Here is a 13,774-nt window from a genome sequence, read left to right as displayed (position 1 = left end):
GACTGGTTCTTCCACCTTTGGCTTTCGCTAGGTCTTAAAATACAATTACTTGCCCCGGGGGAGGGCAAGGCAGGAGGGGATCTGCCAGAGAGCGACTCAAAAGGAGATAAGCAAAAACATAACATGCAACAATTAGTGGCCTGTCCTTGTCTCCTGCCGTGGCGCATACAAAAGTTACCATGTGGTTAACTAATTTAATTTGGTTTTCTTTTTGCCTGCTCCACTCGACTCTGTACCAGCCCCTGCCCCAGCCTCCGTTTGACGGCAGCATCAAAGACAACGACACGTTAATGACTTCTTTTGCCTTTGCCTTGGCAACAGACAACGAGAATGTAGACGTGTATGTGGATGAGGATGTGCATGTGGATGTGGATGTGGATGTGCATGTGGATGTCGACCAAGAGGAGCAGCAGGCATGAAAATAAAATCTAAAAACTGCCACACATGGCCAGCAAAGGAATCACGAACAAGGATGGAGACCAGGAGCCACTTAACTTGTCTATATGAGCCTAATGGCCTTTAATATTATTTTCACTGCTCTTTCCTTTAGCTCGGAGAGCTGAAAAAAAAAAAACGGGAAAGAGCTGAAAAAAACTGAAACAGCCAAAAGGGAATCAGTGAAAGCCCTGTGTGCATTTTATCCCTGCCGGTCTGTCGGTCGGTCGGTCGGTCGCTCGCTCGCTCGCTCGGTCTGTGTCGTTGTGCCCCAGGTAATTGTAGAAAATTGCTGCAACGCCAGGCTAAACATTGTGCAAATCCTTTTGTCCTGCTCGGGTCTTCTCTATTCTGTTCCTCCTGTCTACTTGGCTCTATTCCCCTCTCTCCCGTGTCCCTCTCCATCTCCACGCTATCTTCTTTAGCCACCTCTCTCGCTCTCTTTGGTTTTTTGGCCGCAACTGTTAACAGCCAGTTGAACTATGCCATTTCATATGTACAACAGCAGGCGCCGCAAAGTATGCTGCACTATTTTTACCTTGTACCAGCCCGCCCGCCCCTGACCATCGCGTCACGGCCCCAATCCCAAGGCCCAACCTCAACCCACTCTGAGCCAACGTGCTTTACATTTTTATTAAGCCAACCCTTTTCTCCGGTTCCTCTTCGTTTTGTTGCTTAGCATGCCAGGGGCGTTGTTTGGCTTATTGCACGTGCTCAGGGTGGGGGTGGTGAGAGTGTAAAAGGCCAGAACGGAACCCAAATGCCATTAGGCTTAACCCGGACACAAGACAATTGCCTGCAGGCCATGTGTGCATGCATGGGTCCAACGTGTCGTATTAGTTATTTTCTACTTCGATTGCTTTTGCCACTTTAGCGCGACAGCAGCAGTGCGGTGGCGGGCTCCTTGTCTGCACAGCCCAGCCTGGTCCGTGTGCCAAGTGTTTTGCCAATTATGTGATGCTCAATTTTCGATATGATACGAGAGGATGCCCTCAGACCTCAGTCCTCAGACCTCAGTCCAGAAGCTCAAATGGTGTTCGGGCCTCAAAAGGGTAAGAGAAAGGACTGGCAATCGACTGGGGACAGCTGTCCTCAATCTGGGTCTATCTTTCGCACATCTCAGTAGATTAGACTTAAGCGAATCTATTGATCCCTACTCTACCTATATCTCTTTCATCCCACAATATATCTAGTCTAGTTTAGTCTAGCCTAAGTACTTGTAGTCAGTAAGTATTGTTAAGCTATGCATTCGTTGATTCCCAGCATACTTTTACCATATCTTTTCCAAGTAGTGGCTAACGTGTTCTATTCCCCCTCAATGTCTATCCTTAACTCCGTAGCCAGCTCGTAATTGTGTGCGTGCCAGTGGCTGTTCTATATACATATATATTTAAACATACCACCTATATAAACTATACGTATATACCTAGCTAATTGTTACTGTCAATCACTTGACATTTTCGATTCTCGTAAGTTGTAAGTTAAACAAAAAACAAAAAGAAAACAAAAAATTTTGCGACAACTTTAACTAAATATCACCCATTTTTGTCTTCTTTTCTTTCCTTTTTATGTAACACTTGTTCGTGCTCTGTATCAAAAAAAATATATATATATGATTGAAAACGAAAAAAAAAAAAATATATACATCAAAATTGGCAAAAATTGGAAAACTGACAATTCTTCTACTTATGATTTCTCGAAAATTCTGTATTACTTTCCTTTCATTTGATTTTATTCGATTCGATTCGGTTTGATTTTATCTGAAACCGAAATTTTTCTTACTTAATGCAACAATTTCCTCAAAAAAACAATTATGAAAACCGTTTGTTCCGCTTTTAAAAATCCAAAATTAAACCCCCTCCCCACCCCGAACCCCGTTACCCCACATTAATAAATGTTGTAACTGTATTTGCTCTATTGGTGCTCAAAATATCCACCCGAAACACCAAAAAAAAACTCTCGTTAACTAAATGTTGTTGCTTTTACTTTTTTTTTTGGGTATTTTGCGCCTGTTGAAATCTTTGAAATTATCGAAAACACAATTACATAAATGTGCTTGCCTCGTTCTCGTTACTCGTTACAAACAAAAAAAAAAAACAAAACATAAAAAAAAATTAACCGAAAAAACGAAATGAATTGTGCTACGTTTACATCCTTTAATATGATACACATATATATTAAAAACAAAAACAATGAAAATCTTTTGTTTTTCGGTCTTAATTTTATGTTTTCATTTTAATTTGGTGCGAAAATTTTCTGGCTATGGCTTCTTGATTGAAAACTTATAATTTCCGGAAAAAAAAAAACAAAAAACAAATGCACACCCACATTGACACTGCGACATTGCCATTTATCCATTTTGCCGCCTTTTTTGGTGCCTGAACAATCGAAATCAAATCAATCAATCAATCCGATCGACACGATCGATACGATTCAATCCAATCCGATCCGATCGTATCATATAAAAAACATAAAACATGAACCGAAAACGAACCAAAACCAAACCAAAACCACAACCCAAACCCCAAACAGAGCATCTAGATCGCAAGCTCTTCGTTGGCATGCTCAGCAAACAACAGACCGAAGACGATGTTAGACAAATCTTCCACCCGTTCGGCTCTATAGAGGAGTGCACCATATTGCGGGGCCCGGACGGTACGAGCAAAGGTGAGTACAGTCCCGAGTATTTACTTATACATATATATCTACTACATATATTTACTATATCTATTGCTATACTTCCTACTTCTTGTTTTTGATACTGTTCATATTAAGTATACGTACGTAACGTGTTCGGCTCGTTATCCGTTGTAATTGCCAGTTTTATTCCATTGATAACCAATTTTGCGATTTTGTTGAACGTTGCGTTTTTGGTATTAGATTTGATCGTGTGTAGATACCTAGCATTATGTAAACCGTATCTTTAGGGCTATGCACACCTCAAGCATATCCTTTAGCTGAAACAGAACTCGGGCTCTCTTGTGCGGATGAGCTCGAGGGGATCTCTTTTAGCTTATAGTCTGCCTGCCGCTGCCAAATGGCCCCAACTGATAATGGGCCAGCCATGCTGGCAGCTGTGCAACGAGCCAAATAATCATCACACACATAACCGTAACAATTACAGGACTCTGAATGGAATGGGGGCCCGAGTCCCGAGGTGGCATAAAATAAAAATCGGGTAAACAGTTCAATTAAAGTTGTTTGCTTTTGGCAGCGCTGCTCGTTTCACACGCTCGCCATTTGCATTTGCCTGTGTATGTCTGTGTATCTGTATCTGTGGGAGCGTATTTTTACTTGCAAATGCCACGCACATACGCAAGCACAGCGCATAAAAAACCAGCGACAGAGAGACAGAGAGAGAGAGAGAGACAGAGAGAGAGAGAGTGAGTGCGGGAGAAAAGTTTCGTTTGTTTTAATATGCAAGTAACTTTTTTAACAATAACATTCCATTTTATTATGTCAAAAGTTTTGGTTTTACAAACACATAAACACACACACACACACACACACACACTGTATCTGTATTTGTGTCTGTGTGTTTGTTTGCTTGTTTGTTTGTTTGTGTCTTTGTCATATATATTTTTATTTTGCTTACATTTGCAACATTTTTGACTGCCGCCTATTGTGTCCCTGTATACCCGTATCCTCCCTCTCGCTCCCTCTCGCTCTCTCTCGCTTTCTCTCTCCATCTCTCCAAGTCCGTGTTCGTGTGTATTTTCATGTTAATGTTTGTTATTTCTGTTCTTTTGTTGGCGTTTATTGTTACAATTTTGATATGCATGAAAAGGCACTCGGAAAGGGGCGTGGCACGAGGCCATGTGACACTTTGCATAGAAAATCAATGCGCAGAGTGTAGAAAACATATTTGTTTTGTGTGTAAAATGGACGGAGAGCTCCTGTGATTGCAGCCCCCCTATTTCCACCTTCAGGCATACTTGAAGCCTCTGAATCCTTCTGCGACTCCGTCTCCGGCCCGATGGCCAAGTTAATGTTAAATCAAATTGATGCCACAACTGCCACAAATTTGAATAGCCGAAATATTTCTCTGAATACATTTCCGGCAGCCCTGCAGACTCCTGTCAGGAATGCCACACGCAAATTTTTGACAAAGCAGCAACATAATTTGATACACATTTTCGGTTTTTCTGTGTTCTATTCACTTCACTTCCTGTTTAGCGGGAAAACTTACTGATGTCTTTGCCGCTGTCGTTGTCGCCCTTCAAGTTCGACAGTTACCGGCGTGCAAAGTTCAAAGCCGCGAAAACTGTCAGTCGATGGTGGCGACGGAGCGGTGGAGTGGTGGGTCGATTTCGGCTGTTGTGGCTGCGATGCCAACATATCATTCTTCATTAAAATGCGCTTCAAAGTCAGTCGTTCTGGAGCTCCATTTTTGGAGGCAGAGGCGAAGGCGGAGTCGAAGTCGGAGTCGGAGTTGGCTCTGGCTCTGGCTCTGGGGTGAAGTGACAGGCGCTAGCCTGTGTAAGTGCCAAAATCCATCAACGTCAATGCTTTCTTTCCACCACTTTTCTACCGCTTCCCTTGCCGCGCAGCGCCGCGAATTATATTCAAGGAAAATCGAGTCAGCTTAGGCGAGGAAATTGGGAGAAAGGGGAAAGGGGAATGAGGCGACGGGAAAAGGGACAAGGACGAAAAACGAACGAAGTAATGAGGAATGAACATTGACTGACTGGGCGAGCTGCAAATGTATGCAAATGATGATGCATGTGGCAGCAGAATGCGGTGGCGCTGAATTTGGGGAGGAGGGGTGGAGAAGAGGACAGCTGGAGCCGGAGCCCAACCAACAATAATAACCAAGGAGGTGCTCCAGCTGCTCCTGCTCCTGCTCCTGTTCGTGTGTTCGTGTGTATCTGACAGGCAACAGGAATAAGCGCAACCATCATGTTAAATTATGCAAATTCGATTTCAGTGAGTGAATGAAATGAAACGAGGTAAAGGCAAGCTTTTTCTGAGGGAGCGGCTCAAACTGACTTTGAAACTTTTGCCAGCACAAAACACAAAGCATGTGGTGCCCCCACACTGAGCGAAATTAAACATCAAATGGGGATTAGACTTGGCTAGACTCGATACGTTTGACACTTGTTTTTTCTCCGGGTGTAGCCAGCCGTAGACACAAGCAAATTTTCTAGCTCGACAATGGCAGGAGCCAGGACAGACCCGGACCCATCCCCATCCCCATACCCATACCCAGACCCAGAGCCAGACCCAAGCCCAGACCTGGCCAGGACACTGGCTGGTGGCTCATTTGATTAGAATATTCATGCATGCACTTCATTGTCATCAAGGCTTGCAAGGCAGCAAAGTTGTCATCTCGTCCTACGTCTTGTCATCTGTGCAATCAACACAATTGTGTGTGGCTCGACGAGTCCCCGTACCCATACCCGTGCCCGTCCCCGTCCCCGTCTCCGTCCCCCTCTCTGGCTTTGCCACTGGCTCTGGCGGTAATCAAAGCTTCCTTCTACACGAGTATGTGGCGGCAGCAACGGGTGTTGTCTAGTGGCAGAGCCGAGCATTTTGCATAAGTAGCCGCTTGTGTGTGGAGCTCAGGCCAGGCCAGGCCAGGGCAGGCCAGGCCAGGCGAGGCCAGGACGAGGACGGGCTGGCTCCTGTTGCTGACAGACAGTTGGCATAAGTTGACGTTGAATGCAACGAGTAGGCATTGGAAATGATGCTCAGTGGCCAGAGGCTTTTCCAGCTTAAAGCGGGCCTCGGCCTAATCACTGGAACTGGAACCTGTCATTAAGTAATTGCGGGAGGGAACAAAAGGCTGGCAGGTGGGCAGAGCAGAGCGGGATTCTAGGTGTGATAATGGGACACAACTTAATGAATTAATTTTATATCCGAATACGGCTGAAATACGATTGAAAAGAGGCCATATTTCAACCGAAAATCTCTGATTGCCACCCAAATTTACCATACCGCAGACCTTGAACCAGACTCAATCGACCCACTCAATGCCGGCGAATGGTATTGTCAGGCTGTGCTGCCAAAAACATAAATTGAATTAAAATGTCGTTTAGACTCCAAATTAATTCGAATGTCTCGCTTTGTCAAATTAACTTTTAATTGCCGCAAAGCCAGCAGCAGAAGCAGCAGCAGAAGCAACGTCTTCTCTTGCAGCTGACACACAAAAACAAATTCCAATTAATACAACCGTACGCACACATACACATTCACAGACACAGACACATGCACACGCATCTACACATAAATGAAGATGCCACACACAGGCGCACACACTCGAAGCCACAACAATAGCAGCCGGAGCGCGCCGTAAAGTAGACTTCAAATTTCGGCCTGCATTGTCATCTATCATATCAAAAGCGGCGCAAACCCCATAAATGCCAATAATTAATGTGACATTTTCGGCGTAATTGAGGCAAGTATGCAGCAGCAGCAGCAGCAGTATCAGCAGTATCAGCAGGAAGCCTGTCACAACCACACACGCACACGCACACACGGCCATGAGCAATGTATCTAGGCATGGCAGAGTGTATCTCTATCTGTATCTGTGTATGTGTATGTGTATGTGTGCCTCAAAGCATTCCCCAAAACTGCACGGCATGCCAAGTGGCAAACTGCTTCTCCTCTGCTCACCACGCATGGCTGGCTAATTGAATTTTTGCACATAGCTCTGGCAAATTCTATGAGTGGGCTGCAGGCCCGAAAAAATAACCCCCAAGCCCGAGCCCGGGTCCGAGTCCGTGCCCGTGCCGGTGCCCGAACCCCAAAACAAGAATCGGAGTCGTGTCGAGTGTGCAACAAAATTGTGTCGCCGCCGTTCAGGTGGGTGAGCTCTGCTTGGAGAGAAAATTTATTGCCTGCAAAAAATATCAGAAAAAGAAGTTAAGTAGCCTTCACATAATTGCGCAGAGAAAAGTTTTTTAATACCTCTCCGGTGCCTCCTACGGGGTATCCACCCCAGCTTTTCCTCAAACTTTCGAATGACAGTTTAAGTTGTTTTTCAGGCTGTTGCTGGTGATGCTGCTGCCGCTGCTGCTTTTGCTCTACTTGTTGTTTGGCCAACAAATTTTTACAGGCAGCCATTGTGGAGAAGCTTTCCGCTGGTTGTCAACTCTCACTGGAGCTCTGCCACACACATAGAGATACAGCAACTACTACAGATACAGCAACTGCTACAGATACAGATACAGATACAGAGATACACTCAGATATCAACGTGGCAGCTCTCGCATCATCATTTCATTTCAATTTCAATTTATATGAGCAAAGTTTTATGAAGTGCATGTCATGCTGCCGCCCCTCTCCACCTCCACCTCCACTACTCCTCAGTGCCCATTCCACAGACGGACGCACTGCATTTATTAAATTTCATTTCATTCCAACTCTATGCTCGTACTCATGTTTATTTTACAGCACACTAAAAAGTTCTAACAAGTGCTGATTGAGAGCGCTGCAAAAACTGTCAAACAGGGCCCAACAAAAGCACACACACACACACCAACACACACACACGAACACACACACACTGGCAACCACACAGAAATGTTGTAAAACTCAAATTGAATTTAACGCTTATGACATGCGAGAGCTCTGCTTTCATTTTTTATAATAATGGCCGAGAGTGTGATAGGATTTCGGAATTTGCCGCTCAAGCGTTGTTGATTGATTCGGGGAGGATGGCAGGCCCCCTCCTTCTATGTTTTTGCCGATCTGCCAATCTGTGTGCAGTGCCACTAACGACTCCCCCAGCTCGGGCATAACTCTGATTTAGCTGAACTTTCGATAATTAAAGTTGTGTGCATCTGTTGCATGGAGAGGGAGCTCGAACACCCACATGCCTCGTAAAACATTCCACTTAATGTGCCTTAATTAAAACAAAACTCGCTCTTCTCTCGCTGTGAGTGGTCTCTGCAGTCTATAACTATTTATTGTGTGGCACGAAGAAGCATTTGTACAAGCATAAGAAAAAATCATCGGAGTAATAATAATAATGTAAGTTGTGGCATAAGCTCATAAGTGCCATTTAAGCCAGAGTCATCCTTGTTGTTGCCGCTGCCACTGCCACTGCCACTGCCACAGCATCGGTTTCGACTTCTGCTGCTGCTGGTGCTGGTGCTGCTGCTGCTGGTAAGCTCAAAGTCCCAGAGTTCTAGAGCCCCACTCGACTGCAAAATGGCACACAGGCCAAGGAATTAAAATACATATCAAAAAGGAGAAAGGAACAAACGCGAACTTTGGCGTCCCGTCCATAGACCAACCAAAAACCAAAACCAGAAAACCCAGCCAGCAAACTTTGCCGTCATCGTAGTCGTAGTCGGAGTCGGAGTCGGAGTCGGAGTCGTTGCCATGGCCACAAGTCTTTTGTGAAGTCTGATCCTCTGAGCCTGAGCCGCTCTCTCCGTCTCTCTTCCTCTCGCGCTGTAAGTGTGTGTGTTGGCCGCAGTTTAATGCAGCTTAAATTTAATTGCAATATAGCAAAAGTTTCATATGCAGAGCGGAAAGTGGACAACGGAGAGAGAAGGAGAGCCAGCCAGGCAACAGCCGAGTCCAATAAATTTTTATCACATACAAACAACTAGCACAGGCTAAATGTGTTTAGACCCCCAGCCCATGCCATCACAACACATCCCCCTGCGTTCCATCGTTCCCTGTTTAATGCTAATTAACATGCAACACGCCCGAAACTATGCAACGCATACAGGCGCACTCACAAAGGTCAAGGCAATTAAACGTAGCCAAGGATGCGACAGGAGCGAGACCGAGAAGCACTGTACCGCACTGTACCAGGAACTAGCTGAAATGTGATGCCCCCAAGCCAAGAGTCATAAAAGCCACACAAAGTGCCAGCCAACTTATGCTACACTGGGCAACAAAGAAGAGAATGGGGATAGATGCCACAATTATACCCTCACCAGATCAGGCACCTCTCGAGCAGATCTTTGATCTTCTCTCCAGTCAAATGTTACCAGCTTTACGTGGGGATGCGTATACCCCGCCACGGGTCGTGGCAATCTGGTTTCTTTCCGCAATTTCGTTTCATTATGTGGCCAACGCTGGTGGCAAGTGTGCTTTATTAACACATTTCGTGGCCCACACACATACAGCCTTACAGCCGTACAGCCTCATTCCCAACCCCTACCACACGAACATATACCTAAGAACATAACTTTTTTAATACCCATCGCCATCGCCATCGCCCATTCGCTTGGCAGGCAGGCAGGCAGCCCTGCCGACCGACCGACCGGCTGGCTGGCTGGCTGCCTGGCTGGCTTTAGTTGTAATAGTTTAATAAAGTAGTAAAAGCTGCGGAAATTAGATTTGACCGCAACACACGGGCACAGGAGACCAGAGACCAGAGGAAACTTTGCCGCAGCGCAGCCCAGGAGGTTGGCTGGAAAAAATGTTGTACACGACCACTGCACGGGGAGGAAACCCTTGGCTGCTTCTGTTGCTTCTTTGGGTTCCTGGATTCTTGTCAATAAAAATGTCAAAAAAGTTTTGGCTAAGCATTAAACAAAAAGTTCGGGCTGGTCGGTTGGGAGCCGAGAGGATGAAAAGGGTTGCCCAAGCATACTTGGAGAATGTGTCTGGGGATAGGCATGAGAATGAGGATAAAGATGAAGATGAGGATGAAGATGCGGATGCGGATGCCGATAGGGATGTGCTTATTAAAGGCCGAGCCAAGCCGAGCCGAGTCCCAGAGGCGGCGGTAGGATGAAGGCCTTGCAGCAAATTTAATTAACTCAGTTGAGCGCGTTCGCCTTCGGTTCGTATCGTTGGCCCCGGCATCAATAAAAGATTAGTCCTATCAGCCGTGAAGTATGGCACTTAAGATATTTGTTTTAGTTGCGCAGGATTATTGAAAAATTAATGCAATAAGCGGCAGGATAGGATAGGAATACGAGGATACGGGGATACGAGCTTTGGCTCGTATGCAATTAAGCGAAAGCGAAACTGACAGATGCGCCTCCTGACTCCTCCTAACGGATATGTATGTGCCCACATATACTCGTAGAGGGATTCTGTTTCCCCACCAGCTGGCACCCTAAGGTAGGCTTTAATTTTAATAAACGGTATAAGGCGGCAGCCACTGAAAGCTTATTAAATTTCAGGCAGCGGGCAGGCTTGGCTTCTCTTGTGTCCTGGGTCCTGGGGCCTGGGTCCTGCCACCTGTCAGTTGCACATATTTTGTTATTATCAGGCGAGACCGAGGCCGAGGCCGAGGTGCCACAGCGTATGCCACATACATATTCTGGAGCTCATTTTCTAGCTCATTGCCAGGGCCAAGACATAAGCTAAATTAATTTATTCCACTTTTGTTGTTAGACAATATCCCTCGCAGCCGCTTCCGCCTCCGCCTCCGCCTCCACCTCCGCCTGCGCCTCTGGTAAGAGGATCCGGGCTGGTGCCGGTCCCGCTGCCGGGGCTGGCAGCGCCGCGAAGGCATTTAATGAAAATGAAAACGTCTAGAGCCCGAACAGGATACGAGGCTGACTCGGTCGCTATCCTTTTTCAAAGCTGAAGGCACAAACTGAAATAAAATAATATAAAACTGACACTGACGATGGGCCTGCCCGGGCGGCTGGTTTCCTTATGGGTTGCTAAGCTGCGTCAAGTGTCGACGGGCAGCAGAAGGCAAGGCAGCCAAGGATGCTCGGGCCCAGACCCAGCCCCAGACCCAGCCCCAGCCACAGACTCGGCAACAGAAAAAGACAACTGTTTATGTTTATGCACTTAAATCCGGGGTTGGTTCGGCGAATGGTACTCGCACAGTTTTTCCTGTGTTTTTTGAAGTTTCCTTGGTTAAACCTATTACATATATTCGTAAACCCGATCGATATTGCTCTGCTTTACCCGAACTCATTGAGTTTTCATTCTTCTCTCTGTTTTAGGTAAGTGCACAAGGCTTCATCCTTACAACAGAACACGTGATCCACGTGGCGGTAAGCAGATGACAAACACTATTTAACCATTCACCCAATGCAATCCATGCCTCAAAGGTAGCCTCATCTGATCCTTCCATGGCATACTCGTATGTTACATTTCACATCTACCCACCCACCGAAAAACCCTCTGTCAAAATGCAAATGAACGAGTATCCCTGGCCCCAAAAAAACATCAAGTATCAGCATATTGTCAGGCAACAATGCATAATAATAAGAGTAAACATTCATACTTGCACATATACATACATATACATACATATGTATGTAATATATAGACTTACTATATAGACTATATAGACTTATGCTTTAGGCCTTTGGACTGGACGTGCAAATTCATTAAATAATTTCTTAATATTTTCCTATAAATCTTCATACCGGCTGCTGGCCAGTAGCACGATTATGAGACGTTGCATTTTGTTCTCTACAACAAGTTTACAAGGCCTTAGGCCTAAGCGTTCGCCCCTCTGGTTTTTGCTTCTGTTTTGTCGGCACTCAATCAAAAATCACATTCCGTGTCGGCTGTTTTGGCAAAAAAATAGAAGCAAAGGCAAAAGCAAAAGCAAATAGCACTCCCTCCCAACCACACGGCCATACAGATGAAGCAAATGTAATTAAAATTCGATATACTTGTTTTCGCAAAACTGCCCACAGGGAGAACCAAATGGGGGGAGGAGTCGGGCATTGCCCGGTGCAACACCAAGCCTCTGCTGGGCAGCAGGGGAGGGATAGGGAAGAGGAGTTGCATACATCATCATCATCGTTCTCGTCGTCGTCGTCGTCAGCCCCGTTGCAGGCTGCAAAATTTGGCAAAAATTTTAGCTTCAATTTAAATTTTTGGTCAGATTTGCACGTACTCGACTCCGCTTCGTGTGTGTTTGTAATTACATATACACACGCGCACACTCAACACACACACACACACACACATACGCAGACGGACAGACGGACAGACAGACAGCAACACAACCACACAATTCATGCAAATTGATGTTGCTTTTAGCATACACACTCGCCCGCACACTGGGAGAAAAAGTGTAGAAGCCAGAAGCAGGCAGGAGCAGCAGCAACAGCAGCAGGGGCATTGAAAAATATTCGGTAGTGTCCGTCCTACTTTACTCCGCTCTCGGGCCCAAAACAATGAAGATTTATAATGCCCTTCTGGCCTCTGCTCCGCTCCGCTCCGCTCCTTCCGTTGCCAGGCTATCCTAAGGGCCAAAAGCACTGTATGCCATAATAGCCATATATTAGGGTTCAGCAGCGATTTGGCCGCTACCAACAACAATTGAAGCTGGCGGCCACTGAGGGAGAAAAACAAGTAAAGAAGCTTTGAAAGCCGAAGCTATAGATACCCTTCCAGATTGATTGAATCCATGCCATCTTAGTGGTTTCGAGGGCGTTTAGAAAGCAGAAAGTCCTGAGCAAGTGGCATAAAAACAGAGACTACTTCGATAAGTAAACGACTCGACACCGATGACTTTTGTGTTCTGTGTGATGCAAAGCCGACATACCCTCTGAAAAGGTAAAACATGGCCAGCGGGAGGGAAAGAAAGCTTTTTGATCGCCAGTAATTGGAAGGAGCTTAAGCCTGAACTGAATCAATCTCGTAGAGATCCAACCACATTGAAGTGCTGTTCATAAAACACTCTTGAGATACATATGTACATGGTTCTGGGACTGACGCTCCTGCTGCTGTCCCTGGCGTTGTATAAGTTATGCCAATCACATAACAAAATATATGTTTTTGCTCTACTCAAATTAAATAAGAGCCTCATAGCAGCAACAAAACACGGCATCACTGCCAAACACCACCTCCGCCACCACTAGACCCACCAGCAACAGCAACAGCAACAACAGCAACAACAACAACAACAGGAACTACAAATCGCACACTCGAGCGCAGAGCGTAACAAAATTCAATATCGCTTTTAATTGCATGTTGCCCCGGCAACGGCAACGGCAACGGCAACAGCAGCACCAGCATCAACAGCAACAGCAACAGCAACATGCGACAGACATTGTAAGCCCCTTGCAAACTGAACTGTCGAGCGGATGAGGTTGGGTGGGATGAAGGCCACTTATATAAGCCCGAATGCCTGGGACGAACCTGTAATTTAGCAAAATGTTATGTAAACTTTAAATCGAGTTATGCATTTTAATTGGTTGTTGTACAATTTCGCAAGCGGCACGTTTTGTTTGCCACATCACAAAGCACATGGCCAGCTCCCAGCATACGGCTCACAGCACAGAGAGCTTCCCTTATGCATACACAGATACGCATAGATACAATATATATACATATATATGTATATGTACTCAGATATACGCATAAACTCAACAATTGAAACTGCAATGCTTCACAGATTTTTGCGAAATGCAATTGAAATCTTTTCATTTTGAACAATTTTCAATAT

At 45.6% G+C, this 13,774-nt stretch overlaps 1 protein-coding gene across 42 annotated transcripts in view; it reads left to right on the top strand.

Annotated features, from left to right (window-relative positions):
• The window catches only part of bru3 (bruno 3), a 316,608-nt gene that overhangs the window by 242,301 nt on the left and 60,533 nt on the right, over window positions 1-13,774 (top strand). For 20 of the 42 annotated variants that reach the window (XM_033381803.1, XM_033381800.1, XM_015188485.2 and 17 more), the window contains one exon: window positions 2,968-3,102. The exons of 15 other annotated variants lie outside the window; for them this stretch is intronic. In XM_033381803.1, coding sequence (XP_033237694.1) covers window positions 2,968-3,102 — 135 coding nt within the window. Of the gene's footprint in view, window positions 1-2,967; window positions 3,103-11,309; window positions 11,361-13,774 lie in introns of all 42 variants that reach the window. 7 more of the 42 variants (XM_015188490.2, XM_033381817.1, XM_033381819.1 and 4 more) reach the window with 1 other exon arrangement.

This window comes from Drosophila pseudoobscura, chromosome X (assembly GCF_009870125.1).
Source record: "Drosophila pseudoobscura strain MV-25-SWS-2005 chromosome X, UCI_Dpse_MV25, whole genome shotgun sequence".
NCBI classification, from domain to species: Eukaryota; Metazoa; Arthropoda; class Insecta; order Diptera; family Drosophilidae; genus Drosophila; species Drosophila pseudoobscura.
The sequence above is the reverse complement of the archived record's forward strand: the minus strand, read 5'-3'. Positions and strand labels throughout refer to the sequence as shown.